General features: G+C 37.1%; 1 protein-coding gene across 3 annotated transcripts in view; it reads right to left on the bottom strand.

Moving 5' to 3' along the window:
* astn1 (astrotactin 1) overlaps positions 1-23,126 on the bottom strand; it is a 1,266,263-nt gene that overhangs the window by 973,154 nt on the left and 269,983 nt on the right. For all 3 annotated transcript variants that reach the window (XM_051933197.1, XM_028811318.2, XM_028811317.2), the window contains exons 3-4: positions 16,998-17,391; positions 5,446-5,595 (exon numbers count right to left, since the gene is read on the bottom strand). In XM_051933197.1, coding sequence (XP_051789157.1) covers positions 5,446-5,595; positions 16,998-17,391 — 544 coding nt within the window. The remainder of the gene's footprint in view (positions 1-5,445; positions 5,596-16,997; positions 17,392-23,126) is intronic.

Raw genomic sequence — 23,126 nt, forward strand, 5'->3', positions numbered from 1 at the left:
TGCCTTGACCATGAACTGCACTGAGTAAGTCTGAGAATTGTATGTTGTTACATATATAAAGAAACGACTCTTTAATTTTAAATGAGAAAAGAAAGAGAATAATAAATAAATCAATAAGCTGCATATTCCTCAACTTTTTCTGTTGATGTAACCAGATTGGGTTTTGTACTTTGTACTGTTGAAAGTCTAAATTGATCCCTGACCCCCATCGCTTTAAATAAATACAATTTCAGCTTGTTGCCTTTGTACTTCTGACATTTGTATCTAATTTTACCTGATTTGCTCTGATTGTTTAATGAAAAGGCATATCTGGTGGTCAGTAAAATAAAATCAATTTAAGAATGGCAGGCAGACCCAGTTGCTAATTATGTTGGCAGGTGTTGCTGAAAGAAGAGATCTCCGTGGCTTTGAATAAAGGCTGATTCGTAGGGTTCATTTATCAGGAGCCCCAGTGACAAAAAACTACAGTGTGCAGCACAAATAATTAATAATTAGTAAGCCACTGTGGCTCAGCCTTTAAATGGTTATGCTGATATACAGTATGTGGTTAATGTGCTACTGTATATATACAGTACATATTTTCAAATAGGTTTAGTTTGCATTTATAGTATACACACACATACTGTGTAAAAATATATATCTTGTGCTAAACTACATGAGGTGTGGAACATGTCCCATTTTAAAATTCAAACATTCAAAGACAAAACAGATAGCAAGATTTGATTTGAAGGCCAGGTCCAAGCACCTTTCACATGACCAAGAATTTTCTGGAATATTCTGAGAGCAGAAAGAAAGAATGAAGAAGGGTTGTATGTGGAACTACAGTATACTGGTCAAGAAACATATCTCCCCTGCCAAAAAACAAAAATCTGTTCAAGTTGCTGATGCTATTCAAGGAGATATCGCTGATGTGATGTTGCATGAAATTAAGAAGATGTGATGTTAAGCCCAGATATACCTGAATACACTGTAATTAAGAGAAGTATTCAGATTGTTTGAAGACTACAAAGTAAATGCAACAGCATCTTGTCAACAGACTGTGTCAAACATGTTGGTTGACAACATTAGGAAATTTTGTACCTCTTAATTTCATTGGAATTCCTAAAAATATCCATTTCTGTGGGGTAGTTTATTGGAATAATTGTGGAAAATGAAACTTAGTGAGTCAGATGTTCCTCAGTACAGCACTTGACAGGTTTGAGTCACACTATTGTATATGCGTCACCTTGCAGCCTACAATAAGAGGCAGGCATATTAGGAAGAACCCTGGTCCTTAAGATTGTAGGGAAAGAAAAATTGTGGTCATTAAAGTGAACTCAATGAGGGTTTGTCCCTAGGTTATATCTGATTCTAGAAAGTCCCAGAAGTAATATCTGGCAGTGGACATAAGCCCTTTGAAGATGAGCTGAACAAAGGTTCATTTGCCCAGTAAAAGGGAGGTAAAGTGTGTAGTGGAAAGGCATAGGAGGAGTGTTTGGTACAATTATTGTGTTGGGTAAATGCTCTCGGCACCCTAAATGTCAGACAGGGGAGGATGTCCAGATAGTAAGGTCCAAAGACGACTTACTTTTGTTACCTTAAGTTGTCTTATTGTATACCTGTCTCATGTTATCACTTTGTTAACAAACTACTGTTTTGGTGATATTTTGGACTCAGTTGACTTTATTCTAGGTTTGAGTTTGATTCACATTTAAACCCCCACTGGCTGTCATGGTGAGACATCTTTAGCTAAAGGTAACTGGATCAAAGCAGACTCCTTGAAATTGATGTCTTAATGTTGATTTCTTGACAAAAATCAACAGTTATTTTAACTTTAAATTTCAATCAAACTCAAGAGCAAGACGTTTCATCAAGATCAGTTCTTCAAAAACTTCACAGAGATCAATGCCAATGTTAGGTTGTGGTGCTTATTATACTGATTCGGAGGTTTTTAAGGTAAAGTGGAACAGTGTCAGAGTGGGAGTAAAGAGCAATGCACAATAATTAAACCTCTTTAAGCTTGAGCAGGGAAGGCAGTACCAGGATCTAACCCAGGTCTTCAATGATTAGCTAGCAGATCACATGTTCGAGAACACAATGAGAGATTCAGGGAAGTATATTTAAGACTGAAGCTAGGGAGCATTTCTACACAAAAACAGTCACAGGAGTTTGAAACAAATTGCTTAGTCCAGTAATTGAAGTACAATCCTTTATGTTTAAAAGATATCTGAATGAGATAACTGAATGAGTCTGAGCCCACTTTGCTGTTAGTTAACTACACTGGCTTGATAGACTGAATATTCTTTTCTGGTCTGTTAAACCTCTTATGGTCTTAAGTTCTATGTTCTAACTACACAATTAATGGTTTACCAAGTAACCTGGTTCTAAAGATAGGATAATAAAATAATTTTAATTTCAGATGTCAATTTTTATATTTGATAAATATTTCTTAGGTGTTTGCTTTTAGAGTGTGTGATAGCACAAAGGCCAGCAAACTGCTAGATAGCCAGAGCCAGAAAAAGAAACTCCCATTGATCCTTGCCCATGATCTCAAAATCTCATAAATGATAAAATACAAAATAGATTAATCCACAGCAAATACATATGTGGAACAAACATCCATCAATCAGCTGCTATGTGTAAAGTAAAAAAAAAAAGATGTTAATTAGAAATGCTAATTGTTTAATTACAGTTGCTGTTGTCCATGGAAGATAAGTAAAGCAGATGAGCTTTAGAAAGAAGGACAATAAGCACACTGAGAAGGAAGGGACTGATAAAAGGTTTTTGTTTTGGCTGTTTTGACCATAGTGGTGGGCAGTAGACCAATACTGTCAAATCATTTTTGAAAGCAATGCTTTAATAATATTATAAAATGCCAATGACCCTGTGTTAGGATATAGCGGGATGGACAATGACTGACTGACTGACTGACTGACTGACTGATGAATTCAATAATTAATAAGTATTACAAAAATGTTAAAGTATACTAGATGGTTAAACTATGATAAAAGTAAAAAAAAAAGTAATAATATCTATAATATACTTTAAATAGATTAATCTGAGTTTTTGCTGCTGGTACAATATACAATCGTAAATCCCAGATTTTCATAGCGGTACCAGAAATAAAATTACTTTATGGATGGAGCCTTACATTGTGAGTAATTTGATTCTATTAAGCTAAGGACACAAAAAAATCTGTCTGCAATCTTGGACAAGAGACTTCAGACAAAAAGCTTTTATAAATCTTTGAGGAGAAAGAGGAAAGAGATGAAAAGATTGATTTTTTTATCTATGACAATATACTTATTTCACTATAGAATTAAAAAATAGATGGACGGACTCTTTACCTTATTTATTTTGAACATGATACCTTCATTTATCTTCCTGCTTTATGCTCCAGCTACCAGAATAGTAAATAAAAATTGGTTCCTATCTGTGCTTTGGCCTCTGAGTATGGTCTTTCTTCTTTTTGTAATAACTAACAGCATGGTTTATTTTATTTAAAAAAATGAGTGTTTGGATTTAGGTGTTCATTATGATGCAAGATGGCACTGGCAGAAAAAAGGGAATACTGTCATTCTGAAGGTCAGTGAGGAATATAAAATTCAGCCTGGCTGCAAATATAATGGGCACCAAAAACTTGAAGAAAAACATTCAATTTTTTATTTCTAAATTGAAAATCTGAACACTTTGACTGTTGTAACAGAAACAAAGATTATTTAAGGATGGAAAATGTATAAATAAATGTATTCTCTTTTAACAATCAGTTGATTCATAAAGTATTTAGACCCCTTTACTTTCTGCACAGTTTATTATGTTGTAGATTGAATTTTAAATTATTAAATTTGCCATTGGTGCCCTTCAATCTACATACAAAAGCCCATAATGGCACAGTGAAAACAAGTTTTCAGAAAGGTTTGCAAGTTTAATAAAATTCAAAAACTGAAATCTCTCATTTATACAAGTATTCAGACCCTCTTCTGTGGCACTCCAAACTGTGGTCAGGTGAATCCTGTTGGCTTGAATTATCCTTGAGGAGTCTAAAACTTGATTGGAGCCCATATATGGAAAACTTGTGTATATATAAGGTCCCACAATTCGCACTGCAACCGATTCGCACAAAAACCAAACTATGAAATCCAAGCCACTCTTTGCAGACCTCCATGATAAAACTGTGGTGAGGCACAGATCAGGGCAAGGAGATAAAACCATATATAAAGCTTTGACTGTTCCCAGAAGCACAGTGGCATCAATCAATGTGAAAGGGAAGAAGTTTGGAACCACCAGGACTCTTTCTAGAGTTGGCAATCCAGCCAAAATGAGTAACCAGAAAAGAAGGCTTGGTCCAGAGTTGACTAAGAAGCCAATGGTCATGCTAACAGAACTTCAGAAGTCCTCTGCTGAGATGGGACTGCCTGTTGGAAGGAAGATCAACTCATAAGGATTCCATAAATCATGCATTTATGGCTGAGTAGTTAGACAGAAGCCACTCTTGAGTAGGAGGCATTTAAAGGACTCTGAGAGCATGAGAAAAAAATATCAGATCGGATGAGGCAGATATTAAAATCTTTGGGCAGAACTTGAAGTATTTCATTTGGTGGAACTTAAAACACTATATTGGCTCATCATCTCCCTAATACCATCCCTATGGCTAAGCATCATGCTATGAGAGTGCAGGGACAGGGAAACTGGTCAGAATTGAATAAAGGATGAATGCAGCCAAATACAGAGAGATCCTTGAAGGAAACCTGCTCCATACTGGAATGACAGTTCACCTTTCAGAAGATCGATTACCCAAACCATACAGCCAAAACAATACTGGAGCAGATTTGGGACAAGTCTCTGATTGACCTTGATTACCCCAGCCAAAGCCAAGACTTAAACCCCACTGGAAATAAATCTAACAGAATCTGACAGGATCTGTCAGGAAGAATGGAATAAACAGCCCAAATCCAGGTGTGCAAAGCTTGAACAGAATTACCCAAGAACATTACAAGCTGTTATTTCTGCCCAAAGGGATTCTACAAAGTACTGAATTAAGGATCTGAATACTTACATGAATGACAGGTTACAGTTTCTGATTTTAATGAATTTTCAAGCCTTTCAGAAAACATGTTTTCACTTTGTCATTGTGGGTTCTTGAATGTAGATTGATGGATAAAAATGGCAAATTAACTCACTTAAAATTAAATCTATAACACAATAAAGTATACAAAAGTGAATGGCTCTGAATACTTTCTGAATCCACTGTATATTTAACATTTTATATATAAGTATTATAAAGAGAAAAAAATAACTTATTGTGCTTGAGCTTCAAACCTTCTCATTCTTAATTTCTTACATCATAATAATTTAGAAGGAAATCATTCAGACGAAAGAAAGAAAGAAAGAAAGAAAGAAAGAAAGAAAGAAAGAAAGAAAGAAAGAAAGAAAGAAAGAAAGAAAGAAAGAAAGAAAGAAACTTACCTCTGGTTTTGTTTGACAAACGTTTGCGCTGGTTAGTTGAAGTGTTATGCGGCAGAAGAGTTGTCTGTTGGTGATTGGCATCCACAGGGCTTGTAGCAATTATGTTATCCTTGTACTTGCTCATTAGGGAAAGTTTGGTGGTATCACTCCCTGAAAACAGAAAAATACAGAATATTAAAGAGCTGTATAAATCAAAGCAGTGTTACCAAGTAGATATTGTACTTGTATTGCTGTTAAGTATGGTTAATGCAGCATTCACATTTGCTTTTTACTTCATTCATCCACCAGAACAGCATCAAGCTGAAGCGTACCTCTCCACTCATTCAAGAGTGTTGTCTTCAGTTCAAAAGCACAGTATTATGGGAATGCCCTTACTGCTTATCTTGATTATTCTGGAAGTAACTATTAATAATAGTTTAGCAAAAAATGCATGGGTTTTGCACACTTTGAGCATACAACTGGATAATGAACGTGCACATTATTCAACATGAATAACATGAGAATTTTTTTTCCCCACGGACATTTTTTTACATAGTTTGTAGTTGGATAACACTGGTCACCATTAGGTTCTATTATATCATAAACTTTTTCTCTTTGTTCTGCATGAAAACAATTACATTACATTTTTTTTCTCAGCCATCACTACAAATTACATGGTCTAAGCAATATATGAAAAATGGAAATCTAAACATACAATAACAAGAAATGAATACCACTCTATAAAACAAAATTGTTTCTTAATTTAAGATATTCAGATTTCTCCATTTCTCTTTAATTCAATTTTAATTTTTAATTCAATATACTGTACCTATTAGTCTTAAGGGTGAATTATTAGAAAATATTGTTACAGTACTTTGTTTTTTATTAGATGACAAAAGGAGATGAGCATATGTTCAGCTTAAGCAAGCTTTACTAAAACTCCTCGCATACATGAAATCATTCAGCTTGTCCACTCATGAGACTCCACTGTGTAAGGTGGAACGTGTAAAGGAATTAATCTACCACTAATGAAAAAAAAACATTGAGTTATTACTTGGCAGATGCTTCCCGCCATGTGCCAAGTGCTTATTGTTACTGCTTTCTTATAAAAGAAATTTCAACCCTTTTTTGCACTGTGAAAATCAACCCAGTCAGAGCTGACAGAAACAGTGGCAGACTGTGGTAGTCAAAAAGCCAAGGACAAATTCCAAAGAGATACAAGCTGAACTCCAAGGTCAAGGTCTATCAGTGTCTGATCGCTCCATCCATCACTTTTTGAGTGACAGTGGGCTCAAAGGAAGAACACCCAGGAGGATTCCACTATTGCAAGAAAACCATAAAAAAGCCAGACTGGAATTTGCTAAAATGCATATTGACAAGCCACAATGCTTCTGGGAGAATGTCCTTTAGACAGAGGAGACAAAAACTGGAGATTTTTGGCAAGTCACATCAGCTCTATGTCCACAGATGTAAATATTAAGCTTTCAAAGAAAAGAACATCATACCTACTGTGAAACATGGAGGAGGCTCTATTATATTTTGGGGCTGCTTTGCTGTGTTTGGCACAGGGTGTCTTGCGTCTGTGCAGGGAACAATGAAATCTTAACACTATCAATACATTCAGGAGTGAAAAGTACTGGCCAGTGTCAGAAAGCTCTATCTCAGTCACATGTCATGGACCCTCCAACAGGATAATGACTCAAAACACAAGCTAAAAGCACCCAAGAATAGCTAAGAACAAAAAGTGAACTATTCTGAAGTGGCCTTCTATGATCCCCGATTTGAATTCTATCAAACATCTATGGAAACAACTGATACATGCAGCCTGGAGAAGACCCCCTTCAAACCTGACACAGCTGGAGAAGAAGAAAGAGTCATATGCCTATGTAATGGTGCAGAAGTCTCAGTGAGAGCTACAGAAATAGCTTGTTTACAGTGATTGCTTCTAAAGGTTGTGCAACAAAATATAAGCATAAGGGTCCTATCATTTTTGTCCATGCTGTTTTCATTTGTGTTACTATTTGAAATATTCTATTGAATTAAAACTCTAAAGCAAAGTCTGATTTTTGTTAAATACAAAATACACAATGATTGCTTTTGATAGTTTCAAATTCTTTCAGAGACAATCGTGGGTGGTTCTTTTTCATGGAGGGGTTCAACCAATGGTTGAATAGTCACCAGACCATTTTTGATTTCCATTTTTCTCTGAAAAAGAGGCATCAGCCACTTGATTAATTTGGTTCATGACCATGGAAACCTTTCGAAACCATTTAGATATTCCAGAATTTCCAATAAACAAAAACATTCGTACTTTAGACTTCTTTAGTTTGAGAAAATATATCAGAATACCTAAAGGTTTATCTTTTGTTGGGAGATAGCCTTTATTATTGACAGTTAACTTGTTTAATATGTACATAAAATTCACCTCAAGTGAGAAATGATGTTTTGACAGTTGATCTTTCTCTGAATAATGAGGTATAGAACATGACTGTTAATGCAGTATATGGTATATTTATTCACCTACACGAACTGTTTTTAGGTACTCAACAGCTCTCCTTTTATTCATGCATGTATTTTTGCTTATCAAAAAACAGACATTCTCTGCCTGAGATACAAGGCTTTTTACAAAGTAACATATTGCTGATAAACAAACAGCTGGCCTGAGTCCATGTCCGCTAGAGCATGTTACCAATCTCATATAACTGTCTAATGTCAGTGAGGTGTACAGAGCTATTGAAAGATTGCCAGGAGACTGGACAGGTGGTCAATTTTTCTCCCAAAAGGATGTTTGCTATTAGTTTGGGCAAAGACTGTAGATAATTAGATTGAGAATAGAAAAAGTGATAAAATCAATAAGAAATTTTTATAAATTGTGGTTAAGAATCGTTTTTGTCTAATTTCAAAGGCATGTGCTCATATGTTTTTGTATTTATAAATATGGGTTTGGCTTTGCCATTCTATGTAAGTGTATTGCCATTATGTGAGAGCTGTTATCTTAAGCTTTTAGGTAGTTATCTGATCTTAATAGGTCTTCTATCCCCGTTCTATGGAAGTACTGTAATGTTATACATTAATGCTTTCAGGTCCATCACACCTCCAAAGACTTGGTAACCACTCTACAGAAAGATGCTACCATAACCAAGGCATACTGGAGCTTAATGTTAATTAGGAAGTATGCTCTGCTGCGTAAGTGCAAAATGTAACTCTTTCAATTTTGTTTCACAAGAATGCCTTTTGTCACATTTTCATTGATTTACTTTTAATTAACCCCTTCGGTTCTATACCAGCCAAATTTGTCCAGTTAACTATTTACTTTGATTACCCTAAGTTTTGATGACCTTGTCCAAAGTAGCAATTGGAACATATAAAAGTGAAAATAACTAATTTAAATGGATTTTACGGTAGTTTATTCAAATTTTGTACATCTATTATGTACATAGTTAGATCTAGGTGAACATACAAAATATAAAGAGTGAGATAAGTGACAATGGGTAAATAGAGAGGATTACAAGAAAGCAAGTCTGTAATTGACATAATGGGGTCCTTGGAGTTGTGAAGGCCTTTAGTTTTAGTTAGAGACTTCATGCCAGCAAAGCAGTGGGTCCAGATGGAGTATCGCCACGACTGCTGAAGGTCTGTGCGCTGGAGCTGGGGAGTCCTCTACAGCACATCTTCAACCTGAGCCTGGAACAGGGGAGAGTCCCGAGGCTTTGGAAAACATCTTGTATCACCCCAGTCCCAAAGGTATCACGTCCTAGTGAAATGAACGACTTCCGGCCTGTCGCTCTGACGTCACATGTGATGAAGACCATGGAGCGGCTGCTGCTTCATCACCTGAGGCCACAGGTATGCCACGCCCTCGACCCTCTGCAGTTCGCATACCAGGAGAAGGTGGGAGCGGAGGATGCCATCATCTATATGCTACACTGATCACTTGGACAGAGGCAGTGGTGCTGCAAGAATTATGTTTCTAGACTTCTCTAGCGCCTTCAACACCATCCAACCTCTGCTCCTTAGGGACAAGCTGACAGAGATGGGAGTAGATTCATACCTAGTGGCATGGATCGTGGACAATCTTACAAACAGACCTCAGTATGTGCATCTCGGGAACTGCAGGTCTGACATTGTGGTCAGCAACACAGGAGCGCCACGGGGGACTGTACTTTCTCCGGTCCTGTTCAGCCTATATACATCAGACTTCCAATACAACTCGGAGTCCTGCCACGTGAAAAAGTTTGCTGATGACACTGCTATCGTGGGCTGCATCAGGAGTGGGCAGGAGGAGGATTATAGGAACCTCATCAAGGACTTTGTTAAATGGTGTGACTCAAACCACCTACACCTGAACAGCAGCAAAACCAAGGAGCTGGTGGTGGATTTTAGGAGGCCCAGGCCTCTCCTGGACCCTGTGATCATCAGAGGTGACTGTGTGCAGAGGGTACAGACCTATAAATACCTGGGAGTGCAGCTGAATGATAAATTGGACTGGACTGCCAATACTGATTCTCTGTGCAAGAGTGGACAGAGCCGGCTATACTTCCTTAGAAGACTGGCGTCCTTCAACATCTGCAATATGATGCTGCAGATGTTCTATCAGACGGTTGTGGCGAACGCCCTCTTCTACGCAGTGGTGTGCTGGGGAGGCAGCATTAAGAAGAAGGACACCTCACGCCTGGACAAACTGGTGAGGAAAGCAGGCTCTATTGTAGGCATGGAGCTGGACAGTTTGACATCCGTGGCAGAGCGACGGGCGCTCAGCACGCTCCTATCAATTATGGAGAATCCACTGCATCCACTAAACAGTGTCATCTCCAGACAGAGGAGCAGCTTCAGCGACAGACTGTTGTCACTGTCCTGCTCCACTGACAGACTGAGGAGATTGTTCCTCCCCCAAACTATGCGACTCTTCAATTACACCCAGGGAGGTAAATGTTAACATTATTCAAAGTTAATGTCTATTTTTACCTGCATTTTTATTACTCTTTAATTTAATATTGTTTTTGTATCAGTATGCTGCTGCTGGAGTATGTGAATTTCCCATTGGGATTAATAAAGTATCTATCTATCTATCTATCTATCTATCTATCTATCTATCTATCTATCTATCTATCTATCTATCTATCTATCTATCTATCTATCTATCTATCTATCTATCTATCTATCTATCTATCTATCTATCTATCTATCTATCTATCTATCTATCTATCTATCTATCTATCTATCTATCTATCTATCTATCTATCTATCTATCTATCTAGTTTTATCTTCTTGTCACAAGAACATCTATTGTCCTTGCAGCTCTGAACTATAAATAGGTCTTCTTTGGGTCAATGCTCATATTTTATTCTTTATTAGGACAACGAGTAGATGACTTACTGTGTACGAGGCTCTTAACTAACTTTTGGACCATGGCTGTAGTGAGGAAGAAAGAGGAAGACATGGAGACAGAAGAAAAAATAAAAGAAGAAATGTCTGAAATAGAGGACAACATTAAATGTGATCCAGACTATGAATAAACTGTTATGGAAGAATCAGCTGACGAAGATGAAGGCCCTGCTGAGATGGAGGTGTCAGTCTTGTAGAGATTGGGAATTTGTTGTCTTCATTCCCCACTGAAAGACAACGTAGAATATCAGCAGGGAATGTTATCAAGATGAAACCAGTGTTCTGTGCTGGCGATATAAAGTGCAAATATGAATTGTTTCTAACAAAAGTTATTGAAATTATACTGCTAGATGTGTACTATCATAGACAGGATGTGTGCATAGTGACATTTGGGAGAGTCAGGAGTAGCACTGGTATCTCCTCTTATTCAAAGACACCAGCACCTTCCCCACACACTAGCTTTGGCAAGTTTGATGACTGATGTATCAGAAGAAAGACCCACCTCATCATCAGCAACTCCCAACAAAACAGCACACAAAAGGAAAGAGGGCCAGCTCTATGCCACAAGGGATGTAAAAAAAAAAAGGCATCATTTGCCAGAAATACAGCAAATACATTTTCAGGACACATGCCAGCATTACCATGTACTGCCACACACAAATGAGACTGTTCATTTTATCTTATAAGCTGTTATAATTTGTGATATTTACAAAAAATACAGTCAATTCAAAACATTATACTCTCTCTTTTCTTTATAAGTAAAATCTTAAAGTCTGCGTTTGCAAAATTTAAAATGGTTTCAAAAAAAGTATCTTGAATAAATATTGATGCATACCTGATCTTTGATACTCAACATATCTTCCCTGGAGTTTTTACTGTAAGCAAAATAACATAAGTGGTGCTTATTTTACTCAAAAATAAGCAGTATAAATGCAGGTGAATGAGATCTACGTATCATAAGTTACCAAATGAAAAGCAGAACTTGTGATAATGACTAGAAATGGAATTTTTAAAAGGAGTAGTGTCAGAGGGGGGCATTTTTTGTACACTGGGTGGTTCCATCAGGCACCCATTGTTGAGACTGGGGGTGAGAAGTTAAAAGGCAAATTTCCTGGGTAATCCCGTTACTGATTGTTGTCATGGCTGTCTGCAGGATGTAGGTATTTGCTGTCTTGCAAAGGAGTCACCGCTTTGAAGTTTTTGGCTGGTTGAGTATACAAACAATACAAAGTTGTGATAACAGAACTGCTCCTTCCTTGAAGGATGTTTGTATTTACCTGACTTGGAAATTAACATGTTTGACAATATTGGTTTCTAATCAGCAGATCTGTACTCATTAATGGTTGGTAACAATACATTTTGTTAACTTGTGTTTTCATTAATTGTTAAACCCAGGAAATTTAGAGGTGCCATTGTTTAAACCGATTGTCCAGGACTGACAACGGCAGGGACTGAAGGAGATTTAAACTTCTGGGCAGGAGAAGGCAGGGGACGGTCCACTGAGAATGCTGCCAAGACATTCAGACAGCGGGTCGTAGGCAGACGGGGGTACGTGGCTGGCACGACGTGAGGCACAAAGACGGCAACACTTACTTCCAGGGAGGAAGAGACAGCTCCACAAGGAGACGCCAGTTGTGGATCCAGTGAGAGAGGGAAGCCGCATGAAAGGACCAAGCAAAGCTGGCAGACGACAAATGAGGCGTGCCTAGGTCACAGCAACACAAGGAGCCCAGAGTGGAAAAAAAGGAATGACAAGGAGACGCTGACAGGCATTCAACAATTTGAGAAAACTTCTGTTTGGAAACGAGTATCCTGTGAACAGAGTGCATCCATGGACAGTTGAACAATTAATTGTTGGGGTAACACAGTGCGCAAACTGGACTCTGCACCACTAAAGGTTGCATCCTCCAATTCTTGTTTTAATGGACTTTTAGAGTGTGGACTGTGTGCTTTCCTTTTTTAAAAAAAGGAATTTCGTACCTGATATTGTTAGATTTTTTTATGTTCGTTTATCTTTTTAATTTACTTTATTGTCTTGTGTAATAGAAGTTACTGTTACTTTTTCTGAAATTACTGTTGTGTCTTTCATTGTGTGTTTACTCACCACCCAATTTAAAGAACCCTGTGTGCTATTTTCTGTAAATCTCAAGTGTTCCTAGTCTCTTAATTAAACTGGGTGACTTAGTCGGATATTTTAATGGTGACTAAGTTAGATTACCTGTAAGTGTGACCAGACACCTGTCACAGTAGTACTACATATGGTGAAAAAAAATAGTTTTGGTACAATATGGCCAGCATATGGTCAGCAGTCCTACCATATGCACTTCAGAACAGGTAATACATCTGAATCTCTAAGCATGTTTGAGCCTAACCAGTACTTGGAATGCAAGGCCATCTACAAGAGATGCTGGAAGAGATGTTGGAGAGGCCAACAGGGGGCACTTACCCTGTAGTCTTTGTGTGGAATGTAATGCCCCAGTGCAGTGACAGAGATACTGGGTTATAAAAATTTGCCTTGCACTTCAGATGAGTTGCAAAACTGAGGTTCTGACTCTCTTTGGTCTTAAATGATTCCTGGGTACTCGCATATCCTAGGTGAAATGCCCACCATGGCCTGGTCATTCCAGGCCCTAATAATCCCTTGTCCATTCTTGGTTAACTCTCTCTCTCTGATCCCACCATCTAATAGGCTACTGTGTGGTTAGTGTACTGGCACAATAATGACTGCTGTTGTGTTATCAAACTGGATGGTACACATTGGTGGTGGTTAAGTAGCTCCCCACTGTCTATGCAAAGTGCTTTGAGTAGGTTAGGCCTTATATAAATGTAGTTAGTTAATTAATGGTTTATAATTGATTTATAAACAATTAAAAAGGGCATCAAATTATTTAAATTTAGGCCTTTTGATTGCTTATTTATAGCAATAGCTTTCTTTTCCTGTCTGACACACAAACCTGTCAATTTAAAGATACTGTTGACTGGTACACACTTTCACCATGTTATCAATTAAACTTTGTAGCTTTGTCATACAGTAGCTGTGGGTGTCAGTGTGGCAGACATCATAGTTTATTTCATTTCGGGCTTCTCTTTTGGGAGGGATGACCTTACCCAGGAGTGAATGGGTTGTAATCTTCAATTACTAGACAACTTTATAGACTTGTACAAATATTCAAAGGCACCTTTCAATCAGAACCTTATAAACACTTTCATTTTAAGTAAGATAATTAATTTGAATTTTTTTTTACCTCCGTAACAAATTTGAAGAGTTTTGTAATCCAAAGTAATACATTTTTTTCTGTTACATTTTTTTGGCTTGGTGTTACTGTAGAAAGCGCACTTCTGAATGTCAGTCCCTATTAATGTGTCATGTTTTGTTGCCTAGCAACAATGGTTTCCACATTTTTGTCACTTAATTAGATACTATTCTCTTTTTTACATTGAGCCTTTAAACTGACCCATAGCATACTTTAATGCACACTATCTTCTAGCTTCACTCATTTTCAGTGCAATGCTATCTGTTGTATTCTTGGGTAACGAGGGAGAGCTGTGGGATGCACATCTGCTTCACAGCTCCAGGGACAAACTAAGTGTTCCCTAGTGGGTTGTCTTGGTATTCCGGCTTCCTTCCACATCCTAAAGATTTGCATATTGCATTGATTGGCCCAGGAGGTGTGTGTTCTATAGCACATGTCACATCTTGGGGTGTTTCTTGCTTGTTACTGATACTACCTGAATAAGTCTTACATTCCTGGTACCCTGCTATAACAAAGGGACTTCTTCCAAATACTTTTATATACTTTTTGCATCTTTCCGTTCTGTATCATTGATTCATGCATGGAATACAGCTTCACTTTTAATCTAATCATGAATTTGTCAGAATAATATTTGCAATTTTCTTTGCTCTATAGATCACCTTGTGATAGTTCACACATTTAAAATGAAGACTGATTGATTGGTTGATTGATTAATACACTTGGGTGTTCTTGTGCATGAGATATCTCTCTATCTCTTTTTCTCTTTCAGATGTTATAGGATGAAGCATTTTTCAGTTTGTGCTATGTAACCAAATTATTCCCATCACATAGCATAGTTTGGAATGTGAAAATGTAAGCAGGATATTTACTGTTACGATGTGTTGTGTGGTTATTGTTACTTTTCATTTGAAATTCATAACGTTTTATGAAGCGTCAGGCTACACATATGGATATCATTTGATCTTTCTTAACATTAATGTCATCTTTAGTGTAGTAAAAATAAAATCTTTTCATTAAAAGCTTAGCCACCTGACATAGGAAATAACTATGACATCAACTCCAGTTTGCTCCTTGAAAATAGAAAATAGATTGGATTATCCTTCTTTTAGTTATAGAAACAACTCAGATTCCAACACACCTTACAAGATGCACTGTCATTTAAAGAGAAATTCTTACCAGCATTTCTTCTTAACTCAAGATTTTATTTGAACATTCTCTACTGATCATTTCACAACAGAGCTATTTTTGAAAGTTTTATTTACAATTAATAAAGAATACTAATAGCAATTTATAAAGTAAAATTATATTAAAAATGTTTGTAATACTATGAAATAAACAATGTTTTTAAACGAGAATGGTGTTTATTCTCTTCTTTCACAGACATGTTACCAGTTGTAACTTGCAATAAAACTTTTCTTTTCACAAATAAGCAACAATATCCTCAGCTATTATAATACAGCTTCTGTTTGTGTGCAATATTAAATGTAAAATTAAATTAACTAAAAATATGATAGACAATATGCTGTATAAGGCAGGTAATGTCACCATCCCACAGAGCTGAGATCCAAGGCTGATTGAGGTTAGTGTGGCTTTTTATGGACACTAAATTTCTTGATGTTGGGAAGCATACCTGTGTGTGAGAATGTGTGCATTAGGCTAGCAGCATATTTTATTCTAGACCTTGCACTACAGAATACACTGCCTGTCCTGAAGAAAAAGAGGGATATGAACATGAATATTTATACAAATGGCATATCAACATCTCCTTTTGTGTTTAATTTTATTTGCGGAATATGTTCTACATTAACTTTCTTGTCGTCTGTTAAAATTTTACATGTTAGAATTGTTCTACCAATTTTCAATACAATTAAACTTGTCCCATTGCATAGCCCATCACTCATATATAAATTATAAAACAACATCACGATACATCCTTCTTTCAACAGTAATTCGTCTGGTGGGAGACTGGACGGTGTTAACGTTTGTAGATATTCTGTGTTATATTGTAAATTGATGTTTTCATCTTCTGCACTATCACCAACAACTGTTTCAGCATTTCAATGCGCAGATCTTTCTTCTTCACTAAGTCTTTGCTTACATTCCTTTTTTTCCAAATTTGCATTCTTTTCTCTCCATTGCTTTTGTGGAACGTTAAAGTGTCTCTCTGAAGTGTCTCTCTGTCTCTCTTCAAATCTGTCTGACGTGGATGTCAGTATGACGTGACTTGATCGTGTCCCGTGTGTCGTGGGACGTGAAAGTGTCTTTCTGAAGTTTCTCTCTGTCTCTCTTCAAAAGATGACATCTTGTCGCCCAAAAAGTCTTGTTTCGTCCCAAGCTTTTTTTATATAATAGATATATTCATTTTATGTGCAACTATATGAAAACTTTTAATGAGTAGTCTCTTATTTAACATTTGATGTTAACATATTCAAAGTTGGCATGCCTGTTCTTTGGATTCTACTGCTTTGCCCATTTTAAAACACTTTTGTAAGTCCTTGCCTGTCTAGATAATGAAAAAACATTTTTGTTTTTTATGTTATAAAATTAATGCAGGGAAAATGCTGCCACATAATGAATGTTATATATGTTTCTATTTAACAAGTCTGTAATGTAGAAAAATAAAGACAGATATCATTACTTTGATTAAACTTGAATTTTAAAATACTTTCACACTTAAACTGACACAATATTAAACATATTTCAGCTCTTGTTTACAGTATATTCTGATTGGTCTAAAAGAAAATAACAGTAAAACAGGATATTACAAACTAGTAGCACCTTTCACTTGTAAAAAAATAAAGATTATCCATATTATAAGAATCTTTAAAAAAGAAACAGTAATTTAATTATAAAACAAAGTAAACAATATATTTTCAGTGTGAATAGTCTGAATGTGAAATGGCAATATATATTGTACTATAAAAGACCACTTACCAGGTGTGAGGTCTATGCTAGATTTGTCATTGCATCCTTGCAGGGAATCCAGTGTGCGTGTAACTTGACTTGCAAAGTCCTCTCCTCCATTCATGCACTCACGCTGCAAATGGTGACGAAGGTCTGCAATGTCATATTCATAACCATCTAGGATGGGAGTCTCACGAATACTGAGAGTTCCACTGGAGTTGTGGCCCTGGCCACGTGAGTTGCGTAAGCTCTCACGGGCCTGACCACCCATTAACACAGAAGGGATGTAGTGGATCTCATTGGCTGCCTCTGCACTCGCACTCTTCTGTGGTTGGGGAACTCGGCGACGCTTACACCAGCGGCGGCGTGTGTAGAGAATCAGCACCAGACACAGGATAGAAAGGAGCAAAGCGATCATTCCACCCTGTAAAAGACAGGAGTTTTATGAATATTAGACATGCTAGATCTTATTCATTTATTTATTACAATTAAAGGGCATACTTTACAATAGGATTTTTTAGATAGATAGATAGATAGATAGATAGATAGATAGATAGATAGATAGATAGATAGATAGATAGATAGATAGATAGATAGATAGATAGATAGATAGATAGATAGATAGATAGATAGATAGATAGATAGATACTTTATTAATCCCAAGGGGAAATTCACATACTCCAGCAGCAGCATACTGATAAAGAACAATATTAAATTAAAGATTGATAACAATGCAGATATATAGATAGACAATAACTTTGTATAATTTTAACGTTTAAACCCCCCCCCACCCCCACCCCCCGGGTGGAATTGAAGAGTCGCATAGTGTGGGGGAAGAACGATCTCCGCAGTCTCTCAGTGGAGCAGGACATTGACAGCAGTCTGTCGCTGAAGCTGCTCCTCTGTCTGGAGATGATACTGTTTAGTGGATGCAGTGGATTCTCCATGATTGACAGGAGCCTGCTCAGTGCCCGTCACTCTGCCACGGATGTCAAACTGTCCAGCTCCGTGCCTACAATAGAGCCTGCCTTCCTCACCAATTTGTCCAGGTGTGAGGTGTCCCTCTTCTTAATGCTGCTTCCCCAGCACACCACTGCGTAGAAGAGGGCGCTCGGCACAACCGTCTGATAGAACATTCTGCAACATCTTATTGCAGATGTTGAAGGACGCCAGCCTTCTAAGGAAGTATAGTATAGTTTAGAGGTGCAGTTTCTCTACATGTCTGTGTGGATCGTTCTTCCTGATACATCAGCAAAAGTACTATCTGCAACTTCAAATTGTGCTTTCTGTGACTAATGTGATCACCAACAATCAGGTCATTACAGATATACTACTGTATACATTTTGTAAATATCTAATCAGGTCTGCACGGAAAAAAATATTAAAGTTACAGAAAAAAAAATCAGTGTGTAATAACCACTGATCTTGAAAAGCACTCAAATGCAGAAACAGATCAGCATTGGTATAACCTTAATATACATCCATCCATTTTCCAACCCGCTGAATCCAAACAGGGTCATGGGGGTCTGCTGGAGCCAATCCCAGCCAACACAGGGCACAAGGCAGGGAACCAATCCCAGGCAGGGTGCCAACCCACCGCAGGACACACACAAACACACCCACACACCAAGCACACACTAGGGCCAATTTAGAATCGCCAATCCACCTAACCTGCATGTCTTTGGATTGTGGGAGGAAACTGGAGCGCCTGGAGGAAACCCACGCAGACACGGGGAGAACATGCAAACTCCACGCAGGGAGGACCCGGGAATCGAACCCAGGTCCCCAGGTCTCCCAACTGCGAGGCAGCAGCGCTACCCACTGCGCCACCGCGCCGCCCTCCTTAATATACAGTATAGCTTTATTCAAAGTCAGATCCAATATGCTGTATATAATGTGGATTTTAAAAATAAAATCAAACACATTAACTAAAATTAAATATTTTTAATGTAACCTGACATATTAGAATGAATATATGAAGCAAACTTTGACTATATTAAGTCAAACTGACAGATACATACTGTAAAGCCAAATTGAAATATATTTGGGTTTGGATAAATATATAAAGTCATTTTGAAATACATGGAATAAAACTCAAAATATATAAAGTGAAACTGAATATAAGGGGTACTATTTAAATATATTTCAAGGTTGCCTTTATATATGTAAAACCAAGTAACTCTATATTTAAGTTAAAGTCAATTTTGAATGTATGAAGTCATATATATATTTCACTCCTTATAGTAAGTTTGACTTCATATATTTCACAATATGACATATATGTTTGATTGGCATATTCTATGAAAACATACTTGCTGACTTTCTGAATTTCCATACTTCTGCATAATTTTGAGACTGACTGTCAAAATCAAATACTGTATTAGAAAAAGGGCATCTCAATGAACAAATGGCACATTTTTTATGTAATTTACAGAGTGAAGTTATACAATGCTACATATAATAATTAATAACTGCTTATGCCACCCACCTTTAGCTGTAATGACTGAAGACAGGCATTTCCTGTAAATCAATATCAGTCTTTCACACTGCTACGGAAGTACTTTAGCCCACTTTACCTTAGAGATCTCCTTTAAATTTAGAAACACTGGTAATTTTTAAGGACTGCCCATTCTAGGTTTAGGTCTGGACTTCAGCAATTTCGATGTGACCTTACTTTAGCATTTTCTATTCTTGTCTTCCTGCTTGACTATGGTTTGGCACAATCATCGCCATGTTTGTTGGTATGATGTTTTTACTGCGGAGTGCTGTGTTTGCTTTATACTAGATCTAATGGGATCCATATAAGCTGAGAAAAAAAATCTCTCATTTGTCCTTAAAGAATTCCCCCAGAATTCTTGGGGATCATCCAGGGGTTTCCTGATGAATGAGAGACATGCATTTTTGTTCTTGGTTAGCTGTAGTTAACTCTCCAACGAAGCCCTTTTTTCCTTACAGTCCTTATTGTGTAGTCATGGATGCAGAACTTTGCAGAGGCAAGAACAGCCTGCAGTTTTTTGAATGTTTTTAAGGATCCTTCATGATTTCCTGATGATTTCATGCTGTGCCTTTGTAGTAAATTTATCGGAAGGGCACTACTAGGAGGATTCACTTGTGTTACAAGTGTTTTTGGATATTATGGGTCTCATTGTGGTTTGGTATAGTCCAAAAACCTTAGAAATGGCTTTGTAGATGTTTCTAGACTAATATAATATAATGTAAACTTTTTTCCTCTTCTCTCTTAATAAATTTCCATTGATTAAAGCATTATGTGCTTATTGTATTATAAAGCTGGGAAGTTGACTTTGATGATAAGGAGCAAAACAAGTGACATCATATTGGACAACGTATGGACATAATAATGCCTTGCAGTACTGAATCAGATTACACTAATAATCGTTTTTATTTGGGTTTATTTGGACTTAATATGGGTGTAATTACATTTTAACACAGTGCCAGTTGGCAATGGATAACCTTCTTCATTGCATAAATCACCAGTTTAAGAAGTTGTGTTGTATGCCATTTTATTTATAAAGGTCAGTTTGCTGAACCTGCCAATGTGAAATGTGAAGGTTGTATTGAGAATCCTCTTCTGGTTCCCTACTGAAGAAGAAACAGAATTGTAACAAACAACAAGGTCCTCATGGTCCACTAGATGTTTGTGAGAACCAAGCTAACCCAGTAAGGTCAGGAGGGATGAAAGTGGATTTGTGTTTCCAGTCACCTGACCCCAGGATGGCACAAAGACAAACAATGGAAGGGGAAGAGCTGTTTACCATTGGTCTGCAATAAGGGAAATAACACTATCCTTGAATAAAAAAGAAAAAGGTGTCTGTGTGCCTGTCTGTGTGCCCATCCAGTTGCAATGTGTCTGTCATTCCAACAGATGGTGTAACATACACATTACCACTTGTGGTGGATGGCTGGCTTCATATTCCGGCCCTCACCCCCAGGCCGCCAAGAAGAGCTCTCTCGACAGCATGGACAGGCCCCGAATTCCAGCAGGGCCTCATGGACTATGTAGTTTTTATGCACAGCTCTGCTGGATACATTGTGGACCACCGGGAGTCACTGTAGGGGGGCTCTTGGACTCTTATATGCCCTATAACCCGGAAGTGCGTCATAATCCCACGACAAGAAGAAACGACGTGCTCCCGGGTTGAAGATAAGGACTGTTTACCCTGACCCGGAAGGAATAAGGACTTGTGGGTAATGGAACAGAAACACCTCCGGTCAGGGGGTATAAAGGACTCTGGGAAAGCCCAGACATTGAGCTGAGCTGGGAGGTAGGGTGGCGAAGTGTCTGGGAGAGGAGGATTGGTATTTGTATTTGGTTTGTTGAGTATATGAGTAGTGTGGAGTGGAGGGTGCTTTGTGCACTGTATTATAAGAAAATAAAAGAGTCTTGGACTTTTACCTGGTGTTTGGAGTGGTACCTGAGGGTTCAAGAGGTGGATCAGAACCTCTACTGCTACACACTGCTTTTACAAATCCCATACCAAGTGGCATAATAGAGACATACACATTACATTTGTCATTTTAGAAGATGCAGCATCACAAACATTTGTAATATTGAATATTATTTCTACAAACGTTTGCGTGCCCTTTCTGTTTTATTACTAGATGCATTACAAAACACATTCCAGTAGATGGTGTATTGCAAACTTTAATGCTGAGGTCTTTGTTGACTATTTAGATTTCAGTCCATCTTAGATAGGTAGCATCTAAGGACAAAAGGGAAAGTCTTTTTATTGAAACAGTTAATTTGATTTTTTAAGAGGAAAGACCATGTACTGGACACAAACTGAAACTGTGTAGGTTTCTGAACATATGGATATGTTGAGTGGTCTGGTTTCTTGGCTAGTGCTGCAGTCTAAAGCAGCTATTGTAAAGCCCATCAAATTATCTGCATCACATCTTTTGAGTTTGTATATTCCACAGGCTGTCTTTCAACTACACTCATTATAAGTTGCCCACTTTTTTACTCTCTGCTTCATTTTCATTGTTTAGTTTTGTTTGATGCCATTTGGGATATTTGTGCCATGCATAACATTACTAGAACACACACAAATAAATAAATATATATTGCAGAATATAAACTAGGCTTTCATGTTTCTCCCTCCCCCTTATGACTAGTAGTTTAAATAAAATAATAATGTTAAGAACATAATATGACATTAATGTATGCACATTACATCTGCTCCTAATAGTTATGACACTGACACACGCCTAAATGCAGTTTTCAGGTTTAAAAGTTGAAAATAATGTATATTTTTTATTTTAAGCCTTGCTTTACATTACTACAATATAAATTTTATATTTCTTTGTGATAAAACAACTATTTTTGTGGCATATTAAATTTTTTATAGCTTATTCTGCTACTTCCTATCATAAAAATAGAAAATGACTGTGGTAAATGGACTGCATATTCCCCCATATGAAAAACCATAATTATAATGATAAATGCTTGGATTGACAGCTATACATTCCAGTATGAGCTCTGTCACTGCTTGATTCATAAAGCTTAATGAGACTCATAAACAGAGATTTACACTAATTAAATAAGGCGTAACAATCATATAACACTCAGAAAATGATTCAGTTTCCTTCCATGGTATTGGTATATGAAAAGTTGTGAATTTAAAAGAAGGTTATTCAGAATGTAAGAACAAAAATAGCTTAAATAAACAAACAAAAATAAATACATACCACATTTATTCCAAAAATGTGCCACATATCTAAGCATGCAGCATACAATTTTACTACAGGTGTCCATTTTTGACTGATTGGCAATATGCCCTTTCTCTACTGCAAAATGTGCCATAAAATATTTGAGTAAACACTATAATTATAATCAATCTGTTTAAAAATATAAGCAAAAAAACACATTTAATTCATAGTTTTAGTTTATAATCAGTGTGAAATATCTGACCTCCACAACGTCAACCAAATGACAGTGAACGAATGCCCAGACGAATCATTTCCCTCATGCGGTATATCAAAGTGTTGTAAGTCAAAAATTAACCATCTGGCGAGTGAGAAGACTGAATGTTTTTTTTAACTGTTGAATATACAGGATAGACAACATATACTGTAAGGAGAATGTGAAGTGCCAAGCTAGAGTGTTAATTGCCCACTATACACACAATATAGTATATTTTA

The sequence above is a fragment of the Erpetoichthys calabaricus genome, chromosome 10 (genome assembly GCF_900747795.2).
Source record: "Erpetoichthys calabaricus chromosome 10, fErpCal1.3, whole genome shotgun sequence".
Taxonomy (NCBI): Eukaryota; Metazoa; Chordata; class Cladistia; order Polypteriformes; family Polypteridae; genus Erpetoichthys; species Erpetoichthys calabaricus.